General features: G+C 39.1%; 2 protein-coding genes across 2 annotated transcripts in view; one reads left to right on the top strand and one right to left on the bottom strand.

The window, feature by feature from the left end:
- pld1a (phospholipase D1a) overlaps positions 1-16,329 on the bottom strand; it is a 31,945-nt gene extending 15,616 nt beyond the window's left edge. Inside the window, exons 1-8 of the mRNA XM_080870855.1 lie at positions 16,166-16,329; positions 5,639-5,854; positions 2,594-2,763; positions 2,264-2,406; positions 1,532-1,643; positions 1,227-1,292; positions 705-763; positions 439-531 (exon numbers count right to left, since the gene is read on the bottom strand). Coding sequence (XP_080726981.1) covers positions 439-531; positions 705-763; positions 1,227-1,292; positions 1,532-1,643; positions 2,264-2,406; positions 2,594-2,763; positions 5,639-5,822 — 827 coding nt within the window. The 5' untranslated portion in view covers positions 5,823-5,854; positions 16,166-16,329. The remainder of the gene's footprint in view (positions 1-438; positions 532-704; positions 764-1,226; positions 1,293-1,531; positions 1,644-2,263; positions 2,407-2,593; positions 2,764-5,638; positions 5,855-16,165) is intronic.
- Positions 16,330-19,787: 3,458 nt separating this feature from the next.
- On the top strand, positions 19,788-23,433 carry ghsra (growth hormone secretagogue receptor a). The gene is made up of 2 exons (XM_080870267.1): positions 19,788-21,132; positions 21,360-23,433. Exons 1-2 carry the CDS (start codon positions 20,217-20,219, stop codon positions 21,671-21,673), a joined length of 1,230 nt encoding a protein of 409 aa, XP_080726393.1. The 5' UTR covers positions 19,788-20,216; the 3' UTR covers positions 21,674-23,433.
- Positions 23,434-25,373: the final 1,940 nt, after the last annotated feature.

The following is a 25,373-nucleotide window of genomic DNA, read 5'->3' as shown; positions in this document are numbered from 1 at the left end:
TATAAATATAGAAAAAATGAAAAATGTTGCATGACAGCAAAAATGACCGCCTATTAAGATGTCACAATTATTATGTTTGTAAATGTGTAATGCACAGTTGTGTAATAGATGTTCACTATTCTTTGACACCCACACTCTGACAGCTCCCTGCCAGAAATTTGAGAATGAATGTTCAAGAAATCCTCCTTCTTGTGTTTACCATAAGACATTCAGGAGTTGATCAACAGCCTGAGCAACTCCTACATGTCACCATGTTTCTCGCCTTCCAAAATAAACTGCACATTATATTTAAACTGCTGGCTTAGACAGCTTAATTACAAGAAAAAAAACAACTAGTTAACACGGCAGCTAAAGCAGTGGGATTGACTAGAAGATGCACAGAGAGAAATAAATTGGACAGACAGAGATAGCTGGAGAAAAACTGCAACATTCACACACCGTTTGGACCAGCGATAGCAGGCCTGGCTCTGACCACAGCAGTTCATTCCAGGGATACGATGTCCGCCTGAGCGTTTATAAATCATCCCTTCCCTGGAGGAGGGAGAATAACTGGTGAATATTTTCCAAAAACTGTATCATGGGGCTTAAGAAGAGTGTAAAAGAAGATTGCAAGTTTAAAATAAATACACCTAAGGAAAGAACAACTTTGACATGGGATATTTGACCCTGATCCCCAGAGATATAGGCACTAAGAAAATGCTCACAGTCCTTTGGGCCCTAAGTCATGAATGAAACTCATCTGGCTGACGTCAATGAACTCCATCTGTGTAAAGAGGGCAAGCACAAACAAGAGACTTCACATAATGATTCTTGTATAGACAGACACACCACTCATTGTGTAATATATCATCATGGGAACTAGAAAGTGTTAGTCCACATACGTAGAGTTAATATGACTCATCTTAAATTGTGTGTTGTCATCTCTCATAATAACTTTAAATGCATAACAGCAAGTTTTCTGCCTAAGTATGAAGGAGTTATTTAAGAAGAGGCACAGCATAAAGACAATTTCCCTTCACTATATAAGAAAAAAGCAAAACAGAATAACTTGAGGCTTTGCCAAATTCCACAATAAAGGTAGTGAATTAAAACATGTAGAAAAAGACTAATAATTATTTGCTTTTATTGTACATTATCTATAGTGGCTAATAGAAATGAGGCATAAACACAAGTGGTATAACATTATGTTTAAGTGTGACCCTTTGGAGTGTTTTGTATTTACTCACAGTATGGTGATATTTTCGGTACATGGCCATCCTCAGCAGCTTGTTCAAATAGTCTTCTAGCTGTCTCTGTGGGAACACAAACACTATATTTGGACACTGACAAAGCCCATGCATATAAACACCGAGATGTGCAAAACAATGTGAAACAGTAGTTCAGAGGATAGATTTGCTGGCAAGGAGTTAAGTGCCATGGCAACAAGTGAGTGCCAGGAGAGCTCCCTGCAATAAAGTTGAAATATCACAAGAATCAATTTCATGGCCCTGAAAACAAGGCCAAAGAGGACAAAGACAGCGCTCCAACATACCTTCCTGCTGGAGACCTGCTCATCTCGCACTAGCTCCTCTCCTCCTCCCCTTGGCAGGGAGGGCATCTCTCTCACTTCACTCTTCCTCACCGTCTTTCTCCTCACTGTGTGGCTGAAAAACAGAATGTGGGAAATGTAATACTTTAAAGACAGAATATCCTTGGTCCTTAAAGTATAAGATAGAAGAAAGAACAAAGGTCCAGAGCTTTAAAAACACTGTTTAAGTGGCGGATCAGAAATAAAAAATCTGTATATTTCACAGGTGTGTCAGACTTCAGAGAATGCCAAAGGGAGTAAAAGTGTTCACTGAATTTTAAGCCTATTGTTTACTTCAAAAAAGAATCTATGATTATAATAGACTGCACCAAAAACGTGAATGTGAAAAGTTCATAAATTTCAGTTGCACTGAAGGACAGTATGTCAACACTTAGCATTCAAGCTAAAAAAAAAAACAAAACATCTCCCTGCTGGCAATAAATTTGTTGTTTTTACATCTGTGCTTATGAGAAGAAAAGTGCTGATTATATCATCTACATAAAGTAAATACAATACTCTCTTGATCTATTAAATATACTAGTATGACAATTGTGTCTATGCATTTGGGTAAGTATACTTTTGTCACATCATGGACATATATCTCCCATTTAAGGACAAAAAGCTTAAGGTAAAACAAGCACTTAGGTCCATGTGAGACTGCAAATTTATCTTTTACTGTATAGATTGCGTGCCAACCTGCGTGATGGCAGTGGTATCCTCATGAAGGTTTTGTACGTCCTCAGCTCTCTGTGCAGCTCCATGAAATGCTTCTCCTTCCTCTTAACCACCCAGGTAAATTCCCCATGTTTCAGCTCAATCTTAAAAACTGCTGGCAGAGACTACAGAAACATGCACATGCTTAACACCTGTAATCATGGTAATGTCATCAATAACATTAAAAATGTTCAACATTTAATAAAAAAGAAAAACAATCGATACAATAGAAAATGGAAAAATCTGTGGCATAAGTAAACAGCAAGCGCAACAATCAGGACCATATAGTTTATAGAGAGGTGTGTGCAGTACCTTGTTGACACTCCTTTGGTGTGACGCATTGAAGCGGTCCTGTGCAGTGGTGAACCTCTCCACCTCCAGGATTCGGGCAGTAATGGGTACAGTGGGGAGGTACACTTTTGCATTGGCTTCTTTAAAGCCCACTGTGGCATACACTGCTGAAAATGGGATACGACAGTCCCCTGGGACAGAGACGAGGCGGGTGTTTAGTGTGACCGGGCTGTGGTCGACTCCTTTGTCACGTGGTGTGAGCAGAATCATCTGCAGCTCAACGTGGCAAAGACCAAGGAACTGATCGTGGACTTCAGGAAGACCAGGAAACACTTGACCCCTGTTTCAATCCAGGGGGTCAGTGTTGACATTGTGGAGGACTATAAATACCTTGGAGTACACATTGACAATAAACTGGACTGGGCTAAAAACACCACAGCACTTTACAGGAAGGGCCAGAGTCGTCTCTATTTTTTGAGGCGACTGAGGTCCTTCAACATCTGCCAGAAAATGCTGAGGATTTTCTATGAGTCTGTGGTGGCCAGTGCGATCCTCTATGCTGTTGCATGCTGGGGGAGCAGGCTGAGGGTCGCAGATGCCAACAGACTTAATAAACTGATCCGTAAGGCCAGCAATGTTGTGGGGATGGAGCTGGACTCCCTCAAGGTGGTGTCGGAGAGGCGGATGCTGTCCAAGATAAAGACAATGTTGGATAATACCTCCCACCCACTCCATGACATGTTGGTCAGTCACAGGAGCTCGTTCAGTGAGAGACTGAGATTACCGAAAAGCACCACTGAACGACACAGGAAATCATTCCTGCCTGTGGCCATCTCCCTGTACAACGCATCCACTTAACACACTGTTTGCTGCTACAACTACACATGTTTCTTTTCCAAATATTTATTTATAAGTGACTTATGTATGTATGTATGTATATATATGTATATATTGTACTATTCTTAGTTAGCGTATTGTCTGTCTTGTCTTAATGTTGGTTTAAAATGGAGCACTGTAACAAAAAATAATTTCCCCCAGGGATCAATAAAGTATTCTGATTCTGATTCTGATTCTGATCTTTCTGCTTGTACATGTAGGAGTTGCTCAGGCTGTAGGAGCGAGTAGGATGCATCAGTGAAAACTCAGCCTTTGTTCAAGACCGTTGTAGTTCGCGAGTTTGCAGTGTTAGGGCAAATGTTACCGTATATTTTCTGGTAAAGTTTGCAAGACTTCAAAAGTGCAACCATCCACCCTCATGTGCTGGCACCGTTAGATAGTGGTTTGGAGCCTCCATGTAGTAAGTTGCTTTTTTGACTAATTGAATTATGTTAATACACTGTGATCCCACTTTGAATTAGTTTGACGGTCATTAAATTAGTAGAGGTCTTGAGAACAGGATCGTTACAGACTTTTTTTTTGCATGTGTATATTTAAGCTCATATTCTGACAAGTTAAGACTAATAACATTTAATAGTGAGGTAACTGACTTGACCACTTGCTTTTGAACTCTGCTACTTTGCTAGGTCTTCCTCCTCTTCAGCTCACTTAAGGGTTATCACAGCTTCTTCTGTCATACCAGTCAGCTCCATATCCTCCTTCACTACAACCATGATTGTTCACTTCAGCAGCTCCATATTCAACATCCATCATCCATTATAGCCACTATCCTTCTACTCCACATCTCAACCCTGCCGCTCTGACTTTCTTCCTTCATGTCACTGTTACACCTGTCTCCTTCTCGTTCACACACGTTTTGCTTGACTGACTTTATTTCTCTTCTCTCCAGAGCATACTTCCACCTCTCCAGGCTCTCTTCCACCTGCTTGCTACAGATCACATTATTGTCTGCAAACATCACCTGCCTGACCTGGCTGTCAACCTTTTCACCCCCCCTGCAAAGAATCAGAATCTGAATAATTTATTAAGGAAATTATGAATAATGTAGGAAGAAATGTCTCAGAACTGTCTCCTTGTGTAATCGCACCTCCACCATCTATCACTCATACCGCACATCTGACCTCGGTGTCCCCATACAGATCCTGCATCACCCTCAAATACTTCTCTTCCTCTCCCGACTCCTACAGTATCTGCTATTTGCCACAGTTCTTCTCTTGGCACCCTATCATATATTTTCTGTGGATCCACAAAGACACAGAGCAACTCCTTTGACCCTTCTCTGTACCTCTCCATCAACTCTCCATATAAAATAAATATTGCATATGTAGTGGTCTCTTTGCATGAACCCATAATCCTCTATTCTTAACCTAGCTTCATCAACTTTATCCCTCTGTAGTTGCCACAGCTCAGCACGGCACCCTTGTTTTTGAAAATCTGTATCAGTACACTTCTTCTCTGTTCTTCAGGCATCCTCTCACTCTGTGGTAAACAATCTGGCTAAAAAGTCCAGTGCCCTCTCTCCTATACCTTTCCATACCTCCATACCTCTTCTCAACACACTCTTCACTCATTAGTGACCTTAATCATCCTAACCTGCTGCACATCCTTTCCAATCTCTTTGACACAGCCAATCGATACAAACATTTGTGCTTCCTTATTTTTCTTAGTACTTCAAATACAAGTAATATCAACCAGCCTCTGCCACCTCTCTCTCTCTCTCTGTTGTACTGCCAGTATCTGTGTCTACGTTCTTTATCTCCCTGACCCACTTTTTCTTAGCATACTTTGAACTTTTTCCTGTACTTCCTCATTCCACCACCAAGTCTCCTGGTTTTCTGAGGATACAACAAACACCTTCTTTTGAGTTTCCCTCAACACTTTAGCTAGCACTTCATTCGCTTCCTCTACTTGATTTCCAGAGTCATCCTACAGACTACCATTCTATGCTGCCTAGCTACATTCTCATCTAACACCACCTACCCCACATTTGCTGAGTGTCCATCAGACTATCTGAGCCCACAATTAGTAGGTTATGTCAATATTTTCTTCTTGCTTTTGAGATTTCTTTACAAGAAATTATTGTAATACTGTAAATTTTGAGAGCAACAGGTACATAATAAGTAATTACAGTAGGTAAGCACATATATTTCCTCATTTCCATAAACTTACCTATGTTGTTTCCATCATAATCCACATCTTCTCCCTCCCCTATGTCCAGCTCTCGGGTATCCAGGCTTTCCACCAGATCTGCCATCTTAATACCGTCGTGTATGTCTTGAGCCGCTCTGCTGTCAGAATCTACAGAGTTCACCAGGTTGAGGTTACTGGTAGCAGTCTGAGCCTTACTCCTCATGCTTAGCAGTCAGACCCTGGAGCAGGGCACACCTAGAAGAGAGATCAGATGTATGACCATTTCCTGAGAGTATATGTACTCCCACAGAGCAGGACAGTCTTGTGACATTTAATCTTCCAGTGACCTTACTGTGACTTTCCTTTTTATCATGTGAATCAGATAAGAACTGCAAGGAATACAAACCCCAAAACAGACACATATAATGTAAATGTGTATTTCAGCTTGTGCTGAAAATCAACAGAAAGGTAAATAAATGTATTCTTATTTACCAACAGCTAAGCTTTAGAAGAAGCGTAAATCATGTCCAAGCGAACACCAATGTATCTTAGTGTCTTAGCAGCTTTTGAGCACCGCAGGTAGACATTTACTGTTCACTTCTCTCCTGAACTCCTCTAAATAAAATAATGATAATAAATCATTATTTAGACTCACTCTATAAGACCTGTGTCCACTAATTTTCAGTGCAGTTCTTGTGTTATTTGGCATACACCAGCCTCTTCTAAGCCCTTCATACCTAACCCTTTCCAATGAGCTTTCAGTGAACAACTGAGGGGTCAGAGGTTCCTTTTTCTTAAAGACATGATTTTCACATACTCTTAATCTGCTAGAGAATTTTTTTATTGTCTGTCACTTCATTTGTCCTCCACCCGTCCAGTTTCCTAGATATTTTAAGAACACATCACACATGCAGTGTTATATGACTGACATGGCTTATATCTCTTTGGGAATCACATTTTTGCTGCAGAAATACTCTTCTATTCTATATAAAGTGCCAAACGATACAATTAAAAATATATAAATATAAAGAAACACAAAGAAATGAGAGGCAGACTTCTGCACAATACCATATCTATACTTTTACTGTATGTGCAGTCCTACTCACAGCACTATTTAGTCACCTCTAATGACCTTTTTGGAAGAGTCAACATTTGCGATGTTTCTCCATCTGTTTATTATACAACCTGCTGGTCACCTGCTGGTCACTACTCCTGGAGACTATAAAAAAATTTAGTTTTTATATTTTAATGAAACATGTGCACAACAAATGACCTAATTTTTCAGCAATACAGTAATAAGATTGTGTATTTTGAATGTTTTTTTTTTTTTTCAGGACGGGGTATAGCACTTAAACTACTATTGTTTTTTTCTTTAACCTCCTAAGACCAGAACTCTTCCACAGCATGCATTTAATTTCTCTTTGATATTTGGGCATATTGGGGCCCGATGAATGTTATAACAAAGAATTACCAGACTTTTTTTTTTACCTTATTTTTGTTTTTAAGAAAAATAAGAGCCACATATGAGGATATTCGTTTAAAAATTTGATAGAACAGTAGCAGTATAGTGATATAAGTGGATATCAGGCCCTTGTAGAGCAAAATTTTGTATTTTGATCTAAATAACCCAAAATGTGATGTCCACATATGTGGACGCCAGGTCCTATTAAGGAAATCACTTGTAAAGTTCTGCCTGAATTAGTTCAATGGGACCAATAAGTTAATGTAGAAAAAAACAAAAAAAAACACCCTTCCACTCCCTAAACTACTCCTTTAAAAGATTCATGCGAAATAAAACATGTGTAGTCATGTTGTGGTTTGTGACTTCAGAGACCTTGTGAGTAGAAATCAACTTTGAATCAGACACAATCATCAAATGAAAAAAAAATCAGCTGATGCCTTTCATTCTATCAAAATCAGAAAATATGCTCATATTTCTAAATTATTGGTCACTTATCATATATTGGTCATATATGATACACTTGCACACTACTCTGCACAGAAAAAAAATATTTAATTCACTGAATGGGCTACAAACAAATATTTTCTAATAAAATGTTTCTGAAATAAAGCAAAACAAAATACACTGAATTATCAAAAGCAGGCAAACCAGATTTTTATGTAAAAATTTGTGGAAATTGATGTTTTTTGTGATAAATATACAAAAGCTCAGAATCTGCTGAAGTCAAAGGCAGTGCAGTTCAAAAACAGGTAGGTTTTGGTAGACTATAAAAATATAGTATAGAATAGTATTAAAGACTAATAATTAGTTTAGACTAATAATTATGTAGATATTGTGCTCAGGTCTCTCTTTTACTTTCAACTTTACCTCAACACAGAGAGTTCTGACACAGTTTTGTGTACCAAACAATTATTGAGACACCAAAACCTGCTAAACCCGTCACAAACATTATTTCTCACTTTTGCTACACTTTGCTTCACTGTAAATCCAATATTTGCTCTTAAGGTATAAAATATCTTCCTTTATATTTCTAGATAGAAACAAAAGTATTTGGTTCTTTTTAAAAAATGATCTTCACTAGAATGTGATACAGTTTGCTCAAGAGCTTTGTAAGAAGGCCTGTTAGTTTCAGACAACAGATGCCCCTGCCATAAAAAAGACAAGAAAATGTGTTGACATTTTGATTTTTTTCATTAAGGGCAGGTAAAAAGTCATCATTAATCTGAAAAACATCCACACAGAAAACCTGATTTGGTTTTACAGAAACAAAGTTTCGAGAGACAGCAGTTAAACAACAATGACTGAAAAACAATAAAAATAAAAGTTCAAACAGAAGAAAATAGGACAGAATCTGTTTTGCCTATGGCTTTTCATGATTCAGCAGTGTTGGTAACAACACTCAAAACACACACGCCCAGAGAAACAGAATAACGTCAACTGGTTCTTTAGAGCATGTGAGAAAAAATGAAACCACTTCCTGCATTTCATTAAAAAAAAGAAAAGATAGAAACTGTGTATGAGTCTTTTTAATCTCCCACAATTAACTGCAGTTTAGCATTAGGCTGACACCTATGTGGTCAAGTTTGAAAGAGGAAATGATCTTCTGACTTTCTTCTGACTAGCACCAAATTCTTCCAGAGCAAAAACTACTTAAAATGCCACTAGCACGTACGCTAAGAGATAAAGAGATGACAGTAAACATTCCCACTCTAGAGAACAAGATCCAACATGCTCAAAGCATCAAAAGAGTCACCAACTGCCTCAAGTGACTGTTTGTCTGCTTGGCTTCTGTTGTCCTTGTGAACTTTTATTCGCTCCATTTATTCATAAAAGTGAATGAATGAGTTTTGATTAGTTTCCTATTTAAAATAAAGCTATTCCTATTAAAAATAATTTCTTTGATATTTGGGCTTGATTTGGTTCAGTTTGGTTACTATTATAGCTACTTAAATTTTCATTGACTGTCACATTGTCACGTCTGCTGTGACAGATGTGTGGAGTGGAGAGAGAGTGTGGACCCAAATGCTGACGCAGAAAGTGATGGACTTAAAGTGAGCCTTTATTACAGCCAAGCAAAATACAAACAAAAGCAAAGGAGAGAATGACTAAGCTAAAAAAAAACTACAAACAAGTATAAAGAAACTAAAGACCTGAGAACCTGGGGCTTGGAGAAGTGGAACATGGAGAACTGCGGTGAATGACACACAGACGATCCAGCAACAAAAAGAGGAAGATAAAGGGCTTAAATACACAGAGAGATAATGAAGGAATGAGACACAGGAGGAGAGCACAGCTGGGAGTAATCCCATATGAGGCCGGGAGAAGGCAAAACTGAAAACACATAGGACGCAAGATTGTCAAAGTCAAACAGGAAACATGAGACATTCACAAAGACACAGACTTGACACTGAGGCCTGGAGATACGAATGACTGGAGAGACACAGGAGATGCACAAACATAGATGACATTAAACGTGGAACACGGGAAGGCTTCGTAACAGAAACCTAAAGACTAGAAACTAAGGATATAACACACACAGAGAACAATAAGAAGAACCAAACCCATGAATAACACTAACTCAAAGAATACAGACTAATCAAAAAACACAGCACTGAATCACAGACCCAGTATCTTGACACACATAGCCCCAATATTCATTTGAACTCACATTACTACGCAAAGCATGTTAACTGAGTCAGCACTGGCTATAAAAAGCTCACTTTGCATGGCTTCATTCTGCACAAAGCAACAGTGTGGAATGAGAAATAGCCCACCGACATGAATGGTTTTACATCTACAAAGCATCGACTATAGATAAGTGTATAGTGTAAACTGTGCCCACTGTTTCACGATTATTATAAACACAATAAAATTCCTTGTTAAAAAGTAATTGCTCCCTGTGTTAAATCATGAATTAACCACATTTTTTGGAAAGCTAGGTTCAGTTTCACTAACCACATCCAGCTATAGTTACTGTCAGTCCTGTTGAATTAAGAAATTACTTATATACAACTTGTCTGACCAAATGTAGTATGCTAAAAGATCAACACCAACAAATGGACAAAACTATGAACAATAATGAACCTTCCCAGGAAAGGCTGGCCAACCAAAATTATTCCAAGAGTGCATCAATGACTCATCTTGTATGTCACGAATTGCCATAATTGACTAACCACGAATTCTGCTCTCTATCAGAAAATCCTGAAGGAGAATGTCCGGCCGTCGGTTCATGCCCCGAAGCTATAGCATACTTGGGTTATACTGCAGAATAATAGTCCTAAATACACCAGGAAGGAGAAAGAAAATAAAGGTTTTGGAATGGCCTAGTCAAAAACCAGACTTAAATCTGATTACACAGCACATTCACACTCATAAACCAGCGGGGATAAATTAAAGCATTTCTGTCAAGAAGAGAGGCCAAAATTCCTCAACTGTGAGGTGGAGGAGTCATTGCCAGTCACAAAAATTTATGACCGTACTTCTTGCTACCAGGAATAGCACAACCAGCTATTCAATTTGAGAGACAAACTACATTTACTGGGTTATCTTTGTTTAACATTAAAATTTGTTTCATCACAAAACTTTAAGTGTGGGAAATGTACAAAACAAATGAATCAGGAAGGGGCAAATACCTTTTTCACGGCACTGTATATCTGTTAGAAAGTAGTACTTTTTTATGATTAAATATTTTATGCTGCCTATAGCTGTATTTCCTGCTCTGAGAATGTCCATGACCTCCCAAAAACCTTGACCCACAGAGAGGTTAACAAGAATGTCAAAAAGTGTGTGTGTAGACTGAGATGTAAAAAGCACAGTCTGTGTTATCTGTGTCTACAATATGCAACCTGAGAGTTATCTCTCTACTCCATTGTAATAAAAAAATGCCAACTTCCTGCTTCCTGTCCTGTTGTCATGGTGATAGCTTGAGCAGCTAGAGCTGCTTATATATAAATATCAACAGAAGTGCACCCGCCTCTCCCATCGTGTGCTAGCATCCCTCTTAAATGTCAATTAGTAGGAGTGTGTCAGAGAGTCAGAAAAAAAAGAGGAATTACAAGTAAAGTTGCCGCTCATCAATCTTTTCAATGAGACACATGGGAAATTTGATCTCTCACCATGTGACACAAAGTCATTAAATACATATCGCTTTACTTGCCATGCAGGAATCAGCTGTCTTGCATTCTAAAAAGGGCTAAATCCATTACTGGGGATGTGAAATTTAAAGTAATTTTTAACTAAAGATTTTGTGATATACGTGTATATCCCACATAGCAAAATTGGTATGGCCTGGATCTGTCAGAAGTGCCAACTTCATGCCAGATCCGGGCCAGACTTGTTTTCAATTAGCCTGGGCCACAAAAACCAAACCACAATCGGGCCAGATGTGGCATGCCATCACATAAACAGTGCCATCATTGCGAGACCTGGCCATATCTGGATGACATACCACTTACCATGACACCAGTCAGAACAGCAGTGCCGGCTTGACATCAGATCCAGGCCAGACCCGTCTGCTATGTGGGATTGTCAGCTACAGCTTGCTTGGTCTGTAATACTTTGTTCGTCAGATAAAGTTCTCCAATGAAGAATTTTTCTCACCTTCTGGAAAAGGGCTGCAGAGCATCTGAACCAACATATAGCAAAATTCTTCCCAATTGTGTGAAATAAATAATTGGACATTTTTGGGGGAAAATACACTTGTTATTAGAGATATGATGCCACACTCGAGTCAGTCGTAATGATCCGCAGAGGTGTTACATGCATGACAGTTTGCCTTTTTATAAGTGCCTCTATCCAACACTACCAACGCCGCCACGTCTAATGACCAATTTCAAGCTGAGACTTGGAGAGGTTACTACTCTAGCTAAAAGGCAGCCAAGACAACGCATGGTTCTGATAATCCAAGCTAAATGGCCAGCGGCAAAAGATTCCTGTTCAATAAGTACCGTAATAGTTAGATTAATAATTTATTAAAATTAATAAATCGATAAGCTACAAACTGAAAGAGTGTTATGAGAAAGTGGTACTAATAGTTAACTATTTAATCCATTATCAATACTGTACTATTGATTCATTCACAGAGCAACAATGGTTCATTTTTCTCTACTGTGTGCACACGTTGCATTTACAATCCCTAATTTGGTCCCATAAAGTTTGCTCAAATATACAAACCTATGACTTACTTCTCTCTGTGGTTTTATAACAAGCAAAAATGAGATATTTATGAGCGTCTTTGCACCAGAGCCTCTAGCAGCCCTGTTCCTGTAACAGTGCAACGACCCACGAGAGACACATGGGAAAGAAGACAAGGTCACAGCGGACGTGTATCTGCAACCAGAAAATATATATATATATCTGCATCCCATATCAGTTCTGTGGCTGCTGGTGTCCCAAATCAAGTTCAGCCAAGAAGTATATATTTTGTATATTTTGCAGCTAAAAGTTTGGCTCACTCCTAATATTTTGCAGAAAGACAAATCAACATAGATACTTGCCTTTTACATATAACTACAAATAAGATACTTTCGAGCAAATCGTGTTGAGTGCCCTTTTCAGATTACAGTTTTGAGGTCTATACAGTGCATAAGTTCTTATAAAAGAAACAGAAAGCAGCGAGACCTTATTTTCTAAGGTGTCTCACATCTGGAAACATGATTCTAATTTACACAGCAATTAGTTTTGGGTGGGAGCTCACACTGCAGTGGTTACTTCTGGGAAATGGGTTGTGTTCTCGGCATGAAGCTTAAACCAAAACCTAAATATTTTGAACAGAGCCGTCTGTTCAAATATGCTAAAAGGAAAATATTCTGCTGCTTCAGGGCATCCTGTTGGCAAAAGGGACTTAGATATGCAACACAAACATTTTTTAAACCATCAAAGGAGATTTCATGCACCAGTTCTAAAATCTTGTGTTTTCACTTCTCCATTGTATCTCTAAGTCATCACCTTTTAAGGTGTCTAACAGCTTTGAAGAAGCAAAAAGATGCTTTAATAATAGCTCATTAAACTTTAAATCTTCAACAGCGAACGGTACTTGCATTAGTGACTCTTAACTGCACTTTTGTTTACATTATAGGTCAAGCAAAGACAATATAAAGCCATTACACTGTGTTTTCAGGGCAGCCACATACACAGTTCATACCAGAAACTGCTAAACACATCAAAAGACAAAAATACAGCGCCCCACTTCTCTCTGATACATTCACTAATTACGCTCAGTGCAATCGATGCATCCTGTCTTTTTGCACAAAAAACAAAAATGTCATGCAAAAACACGTTCATCTTATGTCTACCAAATTATAAAAGAAGATTAATATCATCATGATATAATTTTTTGCACATTTTTGTTGTATTTATGAAGATTTCTGAGCAACATGGAATTAAAAATGAATAAAAGTTGCTATTCAACCTTTTGTTTAGACAGATTTCCCGTTTATGGTCTGTGCCATTGCATTGTGGTAGAAAACAGATTATTGTTTTGTAGATTACGATAAAGAAATAAAGTAATCAGTATAAAAACATCAGTATATTATCTATCCCTCAAACAGATTGGAGATTGTGGGAAATCACCTTCTCAGGCAGACTAAGATATGACATATGACACACGCTGATTATATGTTTTTGACACGATAACAAACTCTATGACTACGATCATCACTGCTTATTTACAATTTTACTGTAAAAACTTTTCTTAATCACCTCTAAAACGGACTCTGATGTCTGCATATATGTGTTGATAAAAAAAATCATTTTCAGAGCTGCTTCTTGAATCCAGAAGCACTACTTAAAAATGCATTTCTACCAGTTGACCTCAGCATATTTGTCCACCTTACATTGGCATCCAGTACTCCTACTTTTCTCCCTCTATAATAAATCCGCTTGCAATACATGTTTTAAAGTGTCAAATCATTGAAAGGAACACTGGAGGCGGACTGAACATGTCAACCTCAGCAGAGGTGCTGTCACGGATTATCCATTAAGTGTGAGGAAAAATAGGTAGTTTGTGAAATGTACCATCTATCCTAGATTCCTGTGCGATAGCCAGTCTGACATTTATGAAGTGCTGTGGCAAACACAGTGATTGACTGAAACTTTTTTAAATATACAATGCATGTAAACGGCATTTTTGCATTAGAGACTACAAGTCACACGCCATGGTACGTATATAGCAGCGCAACAAAGGTAACATAAATGTAGCTTGGCATTTATAGACTGAACAGTGCCAAGCTCCTCGTGGCACAGATGGTACAAAGATAGAGAGAAGAAGGGAGGGAGGGAAGCAATGAGAGAGGTCTGTGACACCTCTTTTTCTCTGCCCACACTAAAGCTGCCTATTATCTAATCCTTAACACCATGGATAGGGGGATTGGGATGGTCAGAGCGGCAGAGAAAGCAAGACATACAGTAGATGCCAGAAAAAGAGAGCGAGCAATCGTCATCATTGCCAGAGTGTCGTTCGGCTGATGGTAACACAAGGCATCATTGTACTGAGGGAGTGAGAGAACTGCTCCCTCTCTCTGTTTCAGCCAAGCCTGATTCGGCTCGACCAGTGTGGCCAAGTCCGAGGCTGGAAACTACTAAAGTTTAACTTGCGCCAGACCACTGAAGTGACTCATGATTACAGTGGTAGGAAAAAAGTATAGAGGATCTCTAAGTTCTTGAATTGAAGGGTTGGTGCATGCAAAATATAATTTAGTGCTTTAGAAAGGAAGCACTATGTTCAAAAATAGACACAATATGAATGCAAACATCTTAGGTGCAGATGTGTTGTACTGTATGATGTAGTATGAGTGTCAAATGGCCCAGTGAACGCGGGGAAATGTACATCGTGGAGAACAGCAGCAACAGGTTGGTCTCCTGGTTCATTTCAAATACATTGAAATAGCTCGTCTACAGACTTGCTCTTGAAAAGTCAATGAAAACTGTGAGAATTTGGAAAAGAATATATATATATATATATATATATATATATATATATATATATATATATATATATATATATATATATATATATATATATAATGCTTTAATTATAGAGATATATTTTAAATCGTAGTTGGAAAGCCCAAAATAATATTTGATGGTGGCACATTGTCTGGTATTACACAAGCCAGAAGTTCACATCTGGATTTAATTTGTAGTACTAAATCTGAGAACCTTGCTAACAACACTGATCCCCCCTGTCTCTTCTAAGCAGCAAACTGCAATGATGCAAACTTATTATGCTACTTTTTTACTTTAAAAGAATGGTGGGTGGTTATAGCAAAGATCGTACCCAAGAAATCGTCAGCTCAGTATTTTTCTTACTGTCCAACAAATATTTAATAACAAATACATCACACAGCAAGCACAGCAAGAAAACACATAGACTTAGGTCGATAAACTTAAACGCATGCATTTAAAGCCTCAGGCAGGAATAACAGTAATAAAGTTTACTGTTTAATAATGCTGGCACCACAACAAAAAGTATTGAGGTCATTGAATGCCAGAGGTCAGTATCCAGTATATCTGTTGCAAAGACAACAGAAGAACTGCAGAGGGGAGGGGGCTGGTTTTCTATGGGCGAACAGCAGGAAAAAAAATATCTGCAGTCTTCCCATGACATTCCAGCTGCAGCAACCAGTTTTCCCACAAGGCATGAGAAAGGGGACATCAGGCCAACACACAAACAGACATGCACACACGCACACCTGTGAAGTCTTATGCAACAGGTAAAACATTATTTGTCACAGCATTACACTGGTACAAAGTAACCAACAAAAAGATCAGGAGATTCATCTTCACACCTCACTATAGCAGCCACTCTTTACATTTTACACTTTACTTGTGACTAAATCTTAGTACAGCATATATCATTTTGTGACAAGGAACAGAAACAGTGATGCACATTAACCACGTATTTGCTCTGCTGCAGCTCAAAAAGAACTAATCCAACTTGTTCAGCAGTACTCCAGTATAATCCACTGTACATTTCTTGTCCATGATTCCAGTGATAACCCAAAGCCAAAGAGTGTCACAGACACATATCTCCCAAAGCCCCTGGACGCAAATAGAACAGAGCAGACACAAAAACAAACAGAGAGTCAGAGGGACACATTACCAACCTGCTCTTTCTGTGGACGTGCAGTCCACATGTTGCTTAGTCTGATCCACCTGGCTTTACTCAATGTTGGGCAAAACTAAAGCAACTAAGACGCCTAAGCAGACAAAGAATTGCACAGCAGCAGCAGCGGCGACAGCAGACAGCTCCTTCTAGTCTGCACTTCTGTAAGTGTGGCTGGGAAAAAAAAACTAACAGTGAACTCTCTCCAACTCCTCAGGAAGGGAGGGGTCACACAAACTCTAGGCCAATCACAAAAAGAGACTCTTCCCATAGCCTTTTCTCATTGGATAAAAAATAGTGCTGGACTTGTGCTGAAGTAGGAGGAGTACACTTGGGAAATTCTTTGACACTGACTCTGCCTATTATCTCATCACTTCTCACTTTTACTCATTCTCTGTTATTTGTTTATTTTTCTTGCTTTCCATTATTTATAGCTCATCTCTCTGTGTATCATTGCACATGTCACTTGGGTGTTATACTAAATATTTAAAAATAAGAAGAAAAAAAAAGAAAAATAGTTAGGCATTTGATTTGGCTGTGTCTTCACTTAAACTTGGTGTATAAATACAACTTATACTCCGTATGTTTTGCCTTCAAACTAAAAGGAAAGCGATCTCTTCTTCCATCTAGTGGAATAATTGATGTACTGCACCTCTGTGCAGGCCGAGTAAAGCCAGTAGTTCTCGAGAGTGTATATTATGGGTTTGATAGGGACTTTAACCTGAAATCGACCACACCCTGGAAACACTTTCTCAGTTAACATTGCAGATAAAAATGTAACCACAAACCTTTACCACATTTACCACGTGCACTTGACACATGAAGGATGCTAAATGTGCTTCATTTTCAAATAAAAATAGATGAGAACTGTCTTTTTCTAAATAAATAACACACATTTTCAACTCTACTAAAAAGAAACGCATCTGAGAAATTAAATCGATCCCGACACTAAAATAAAAACATGACATAACAGGTAATACAACCAGTTTTGCTGTTAACTCGTGTTGTCTTAGAAACAATCCAATTTTGTCCATGTAAATAGTGAGTCAGTCTGTTATTTGGCATTACTTCAGTTGTTATGGGCACACCAAACCACGACGTTTGACTGTGCAGTACAAATGTCTAAAGTTGTGCTTTAGACCATTGTACAAATACGCACTTGCATGTGTAAACACACGCATCCAATGGTCTGTACACACGTCTATATCAAATGATGACAGATACATACCGGAAACCTTCAAAGCACGGCTGTCCCGAAAGCTAACGACAGCAAGATCAGTCTTTCTCAAGTCATTTCTAACTAACCGGCTTCGTCTCCTCGCTTAAACACACACACATCATAATTCAGTGGTCATAAACGGTGTCAGCTGGTAAGCACTGAGCAAAGGGCAGAGAGATAACACCAATTGAAACATGAGAATCTCATCCGTGCAGGAAAAACAGAACTATGCTGCCAGTCAAAGGTGTGATTTTTGCTATTTTATTTTTGTTTTTGCTTAAGACAAAAGGAAAATAATCTGATATATCTTAATTATATGTCATTAAAAATGGTGATAAGCCTCTCACTCTTATCGAGGCAATCCTAACCTACCCTAGAGTAATTATGTAATTAGTTTAGACCAACCAGTTCAGTGGGGCCGGGGCCGGAAAAACTGCATTGTGGTGATTGGTCTGCCTTCCATCCACCTTTTTGGGCGTTTGCACACATACATTCACTCACTGCATTTCTTATACTGCTGACTTACACTCTCCATTGTTAGTTAGTAGAGCAGAGATGCCAGAACGTGCCCAGAAATTATGGTGAAGGCTAAGTTATGTTGTTGGGCTTTTTGTGACAAGCCCCACAAGTTTGGAGGTCATTTTGGTTCCAATAGGCAACTTATACAAATGTGATTTGGCAACTTGAAGTCCATTCATAGTGTATATTGATCTACAACCCAAAATTCTAAGTTACTTCTGTAAATAAAGACAGAATGCAATGGTTTGCAAATTACTTGTTTCCTATATTTAACTGAATATAGTAAACTGAGAAATATTATTTATCTATCCATCTATTTTCTTAACCATTTAAGAAGTAGCAATTAAGTATAAGCTTTAAATTGTTTTTGCAAAGTAGGTTTGTAGGTGAGATTGTTGTAAAGTAACACATGTTTATTCAAATTCATGTATTCTTAGATTCTGAACATTTCAGTGAAGAAATAGATGTTATTTCGTTGTGGGAAATGGTATAATGTACATTGTTGTCCAAACTAGAGAATGTTTATACAGCACTGAACATATCAGGGGGTAAATTTTTAATGGCAATCTGAAAATGCACAAGATCGTTATCAATTATTCTGTTAGTGTTACCTGCGTTTTTGTTTTGTTTATTGTATTTTAATATAAGGCAGAATGGCCAGTTATCGTGCCAGTTCTTAGGGCAACATATAATATATTGTGAAAGTTAAATAGGTAATGGGCAACCAGAAAAGAAAGTGTCTTTTTCTGCTTTGTGCAAAGGGGTCATTCATTATAATCCATATGCTTCCAGGCCCTTGGTTGATGAGCTAAGAGGTGGAAAACGGGCGGAGAAAGCCTATGTGAAGACTTGAAAATTGGATCACACGACAACTCTGGATCATGGGTGGGAAATGGAATTTATTATGTTAGTTTCAGTTAGGTTTTGGCGCGTTCTAACCCTTTTTGTGTCTTTGTGGGCTGATCAGCCACTTTTTAAGTTTCCCTTTTGTCTCATTTAGGTAGGTTAGTGTTTGTTGCCAGCTTTTGAGTAGAGTTCTGTTACTTTGACCTCTTTTATGGGCTCAATATTTATTGTATTTTTATTTATTTTATTTTATTTTTTGTATAATTTAACCAAGTTTGTTTTATGGACTTTAACCCTTGCCTGACTTTCCTTGTCTTCTTGGTCCATCACATCATAAAACAGAGAGAGAGTCGACTTATTCTCCAAATGCTCTTTCTCATTGGCTGGTGGTAAACACAAAGGGCATAATTGCTTAAAATGCTGAAACCGCTACCAATCACTGCAACAGTACCGGTAGGTGGTGTTGCAGCATCACACTCAGAGCAGACCCCCAAAACACAACCACTTCACTTGGGTAAGATGTTTTGCGCACCGGGAATCATGATCCACACACTGGATATGCACCATAACTACAGGAGCAGAACAGAAGTCTGGTGTTAAGGTGGATTTTTTTCATCGGTCTTGACTGATATTTCTTCTTTAACCATTTGGACTCTTAGATTTTTTTATTCCATTGACAATGCATCGTTCTTTCGTGGTGTTTGTGAGTTTTATTAAACTGTCTCCCTTCCGTCAGACAGTGATTGTTTTCACGCTAGTTGTTATTTGCCCGTTTGTGTTTGGCTGAGTTTGAGCGCCACTGTCATTTGCAGGACAGATGTTTTTTTGCTGCTGCCGCATCATTATGACCCTGAGTCTGACTCACCATCACATGCTGCCAGATGCAACTCGTCAACCGATCCAATATTTTGCTTTTTATTTTGTGAAAACGCGGGGACTTGCTGCCGCTGATGGGGACTCTTTGGGGCTTCTTAGCGCATGAAGGACCTCGGGCTTCTGGTGGGTTTCACAAATATTTTTTTTAAAGATGGAGAAGATAAGATGCGCTTAAATGTTAGATTTTTAAATACTAGATCTGTTTTTATTTTCTGTCATATCCGTTTTTATTGGAGTATACATCCCCAAAAATTTCGGCTGGCGATTTATAGCTTGCGAATATCCGGATGTAATGCATTTTGTAACCATCACTCCTACTCTTCAGGTACTTTTGGAACACTTTAGTGTGCGTTATGAAGATGGGGTGGATAATTCGGATCGATCTGAGATGGCCTCATATTTCTGTTATAGTCTGTTCAACACCGTCTATGTCGTGTTTGATCTTCAAAGTAAAGAAGTGTTAGGCTACACAGGATTGCTTGCACCACTAAGGATATTACTTGTGTTCACGCCTGATCTCCTCCGTTACACGTTTTTCTTAACTCCGGAAATCAAACAATGAATAACGCAGGTGAGTGCGGCATCGAGGGGCATGAGGAGTCCCAGATCCAGGGTGACATCAGCAGTCAGGGTCAGGTGCGGCCGGGAGAATAACCCAGAGGCAACAATGCCCTCCTGGCCCAGCCAACTGGAGTGCCTCCACCATAACTGCACCTGGGAGGAGACCAACAATACCATAAGCAAAGCTGACCCTTCCCCGCCCCCTCTCAATTATTATTCAATTCCTCTCCTAACGGCCATCACCGTCGCCTGCACACTGCTGTTTCTGATAGGGGTGGCCGGGAATGTTATGACCATTTTGGTGGTCAGCAAGTACCGGTACATGCGCACGACCACCAATCTGTACCTGTGCAGCATGGCGGTATCCGATCTACTCATTTTCCTTTGCATGCCACTTGACCTCTACCGCATGTGGAGATACAGGCCCTGGCGCTTTGGAGACGCGCTCTGCAAACTCTTTCAGTTTGTGTCAGAATCAAGCACTTACTCCACCATCCTCAGCATCACCGCCCTGTCAGTAGAGCGCTACCTGGCGATCTGTTTCCCATTGCGCGCCAAGGCTCTGGTAACCAAAAGGCGCGTAAGAGCCTTGATTTGTCTGTTATGGACAGTGTCCCTTTTGAGCGCAGGCCCTGTGTTTGTCATGGTGGGAGTAGAGCAGGACACCATGGGGCCACTAAACTTCAGTTCGTGGATGAATGAGTCTAACTTATTCCTGGAGGCTGAGGACACCCGAGAGTGTAAGATGACGCACTATGCTGTGCAATCCGGTCTGATGGGGGCCATGGTGTGGCTGAGCTCCGTTTTCTTCTTCATGCCCGTGTTCTGTCTGACAGTGCTCTACGGCCTGATAGGCCGTCGGCTGTGGCAAAGGCACCGGGAGACGAACATGAGCAACCGCGTGTCTCACAGGGATAAGAGCAACAGGCAGACCATAAAGATGCTGGGTAAGTTTCCAGAACGCGCAAATTATGCAAAAATTCTAAAGTTCTTACATGATTCGAGTTTGAGTTGTCGACACATGAAAGACACCTTAGGGCTTTAAACTGTGTTCATATTAAAGTGATATCAGTTCAAATGTCCAAATAAAGATATATATGTTTAGGTAGAAAATGTTAATCAGCATCTCCTTTGACTAACCCCTGCTCCTTTTTATGTTTTTTTTTTCCAAAAGTGGTTGTTGTGCTGGCCTTTGTCCTGTGTTGGTTGCCTTTCCATGTGGGTCGCTACTTGCAGTTCCGCTCTCTGGATGCTCCTTCCCCGTTGCTGTCGTTGTTATCCGAGTACTGTAGCTTGGTGTCAGTGGTTCTCTTTTACTTGAGTGCTGCCATCAATCCCATCCTCTATAACACCATGTCGTGGAAATACCGGGGTGCAGCGGCGCGCCTCTTCGGCCTGACCGACAGCCTGCCGCCACGGGGTCGCACAGCGAGCACTGTGAAGGGAGATGGCTCAAACGGCTGGACAGAGTCTACAATCAGCTTTTGAATGCATGGCCTAAATGGCTGGCGTAATGAATAAAGCTATTAGTCGTGGATCTACATTACTCACGTAAAGGCCCTAATTTCTGTCAGGGCGATGCAAAATTGTGGTGAGCACTTGCCTTTATTTGACTGGAATCAAAAAGGATGATTAAAAAAAGCACGAGCCATAAACGGTCCATATGCATAAAACGCTTTCTTTTAAATACAATTTGCTCAGTTACTTGTCTTGTTCGGTTATTTCAGCAAGTGCCACACACTATTCATAGAAAACAATTGAAAAGCAAAACTGGTGAAGTGCAAAAGTCACTGGCCTGAAATGCTTACAGGATATCAATCAAAAACAGACACGCACGCCTGTGTGCTCACGTATAAATGTCACGCACATCTACAAATGCCTTATACTGCATTTATATTCTGGATGACAAAGAAAGCACTGTAGAATTTGCGGCACAGCTCTGTACTCATTAAGACAGAGGCAGAGGTGCAGTGTGTATGTGCATGTGTGTGGAAGAGATTTTTGCATGTGCTATGCAGGCCAAGTGTCATGCTTTTGGGTATGCTTTTAGTCACGTTACATGAAGATGTCGTGGGTTACTGTTATAAGTTGTCAAAATTCCCAGTGGGCACTTTTATATTCAAATCAATGCTGTGTTTGGGATCAATGGGGTGAGTCAACAGTCCCTGTGAGTATTCTTGTGAATCTTTGTGGTGCACAGCCTTTGCTTTTTTTTTGTGATTGTGAGACAATTTATATTTCCAAAATATGTATCAGTCTCTGATCTTGTTGAATGTATTTCACTGTTAAATGATCAGCACTGTTTAATCTGTAGGACCATCAGAAATGTGTATTAGGGGGTGTGGGGGGGTCCTATAAGGTAGCAACGCAAAAGGTTTTTACAGGTCTTATGACTCTGCAAGTTTAGGTCTGGTGCATACACAAAGAAAGCTGCCTGTTAATGTATAAATAAACATGTTAGCAGTCACTTTCTGGGCCATGTGAACTGTGCACCATTTTCCAGCAGTGTTATCCACATGTTTTCAGTCACCAGCTATAGTTACATATGTTGCACTGATTAAGCATACAATGCTATCTTTTGCTGTGGCTGTAAACACAAAACGTTATTATAAATTTGTCTAATTTACCAATAGCAATCATGCTTTTTGCAGCCATATTTATGGCAACAAAAACATTCATTTTCACTAGTCCTGCTTCTATACAAGTAGCTTCCACTGTAAGCTAGCCCAAGGCTTCACACTTATCTTTAGGAGACATGGTTTTCCACTGACAAACGAGAGAAGTGAGTTCTCACACGATGTAAACTGTATAATATGTGTCTTCTTTTTCTCATTTAACAATTTACTGGAAGATGAAAAGTCTTCATGGGTGATTAAACAGCAGATCATGGCATGTAAAGTGATTTTAAATGTTCTCCAGTCTGATGAAGTGCTACAACAATGTATAAGAAAGTTTTAAAATAGATTTTCCTTTGAGCTTGTGTAAGATAACACAACAGGTGGAAATGTAAAAGTGGTACATTTTGTAAAGTGATTTGTAAAGAGCCTTGTCGAAAAGATCTTTGCTATAATTTGTATATAGATGCTTTGTAATGCAGTACACTCAGGTGGTTTACGCAGTCCAAATCACCACAGCAGCTTCCTTGATTTAAAACATGGCCTCATGACTTTGAAGAATGTATCTGTTAAATTAATGTTTATGACCATATACTGATAACATGACATGCTTTTATCAATCCATACTTATTAACAGTCAAAATTTATTGCTTTTTTTTATTTTTATTAATCTATGTGACTATCTTCACTTAGTTAATGTGTATGTCTATGATAATGTCTTGTAAAAGAAACAAAAAGTTTCCTCCTCTTTTGTACACAGTATTCATATTCTTTGTGTAACCGACTCGACAGTCAGAAAGTTGCCCTCAGCAGATATGAGATGCAAACTGCAATCAGGGTTATTAAACCAACAAACACCAGTAAACACCTTCTCAGTCACATTAAAAAATAACAAAAGATAACAATAGGGTATGCAGTCATTTCTCCATGTGGCCCAGCAGTACCCCACTATATAATGTTGGCCTCAAAGGGGTTTAACACTGGCCGAAGGGACACTGCAATGTGCCTCTCCCATCTCAGCTGACAGGATTTTCTTGGTGCCACCAGGCTCCATTCTATCACATTAGATAGCTTATAAGACAGCAGGTGCTGCCAATATGAAGCAGACCTCAAAAGAGCACTCATTCATCACTAAATTCCCCTCAGGTACTTGATCAAAACACTTACAGTCAGCAAAAGCCTTTGAGTGCAAAAATGTTCAGCAGATTGAAAATTAGAATGACTATGAAAGGTAATGAAGGATTCACAGGGAATTAAAGCTCAAAGTTGAGTTGGTAACTCACAGGAGAAGTGGGTGGATGAAAGGTGGAGAGAAGAAGAGATCTGAAACACAAAAGTCCACATGAAATACCTCAGTGGAAATGGACAATAAAACACAAGGTGAAAGAGAAGAGGCTCAAACAGTGAGTCAGAAATCATAAGAGCTTGTTTAAATGAAGGTTGTGAGTGTGGATAAATGAACATTACACAATTAGGATGAGAGTGGAATTAAATAAGTATTTTTAAAAATGCAGCACCTTTTTTTTTATTATTTTGATACCAGTTCAGACAAGCTAATGTTTGCTGGTATACCAACACACTGACTGTTTACAAGTACACTCACAGGGGTGGACCAAAAATGAAGTCATCTGCAAATGGGATAGTGCAGATGGTTCAGACCAGGACAAACGCAGCTATATTTTTTCATCAGTCTCCTGATGATGACGACAAAAAGAATCCTCCAAGAAGCTTTCGTTCAAATAAGATTAGGCATCTGTGTCCACACTAGTGGCACCTAAAGTTATTGTCAATCTCCTTCATCCTGGTTGGGACAAGCACCCTGTGTCTGTGCTAAATTTTACATTTAATTCGATAGTCAAGTGAAAACATTAAAGGCATCATTATAAACATCAGTCTGTACAAAAGAACCCCAGCCTGCAGTTTTTTGTTAATACAAAAACAGTTGCTTAAAAATTTAAGTCTAAATAGTTCAGTATAGACTTTTGAACATGAAATGAATATGAAATGTTGATTTTCCCCATGAGGAATACGTACATAACCCTATCAGTGTATTAGCAGTCTGGACTGTTAATTATTAAGCTATCAATTTTGACCCAAACATTTGAAAGCCACAAAGTGACACTTTTTGTTTTGTTTCTCGGGAATCTTTGGAAAAAGGTTCCTGCATTAAAAATGTGAAAACTGGAACACCCGACAGTGAAATCCTACCACTTCCAGTCACTAGACTTATACCATATTAACCTATAGAACGGTATTGTTCAACAAAAGCTACTGCAGTGCACTTAAAAAAAGGATTTGTAGTTTGACTAGGAAAATAAATGTTTGATTTTCTTTCATAAATGTAATCTATGGTCTTTTTGTTAAGACAAAAAGACTAATGTTCCTCTGATGCCCTTGGATTGCCTGTGATTGAGGAATATTGACCTTGCAGTGCTGCAGTTTCTGTCCGGCTGCTTTCAGGGCCAGCAGGGCATAAAGTCTGTGATTTAGTCTTGTCACAGCTTTCTGGTTAAACAGTATTAAGGCCACCAGAGAGTAAATCTCAACATGACAAACCTTCACAGACACACATT

The sequence above is a fragment of the Rhamphochromis sp. 'chilingali' genome, assembly GCF_963969265.1.
Source record: "Rhamphochromis sp. 'chilingali' genome assembly, chromosome: 21".
NCBI lineage: Eukaryota > Metazoa > Chordata > Actinopteri > Cichliformes > Cichlidae > Rhamphochromis > Rhamphochromis sp. 'chilingali'.
The sequence above is the reverse complement of the archived record's forward strand: the minus strand, read 5'-3'. Positions and strand labels throughout refer to the sequence as shown.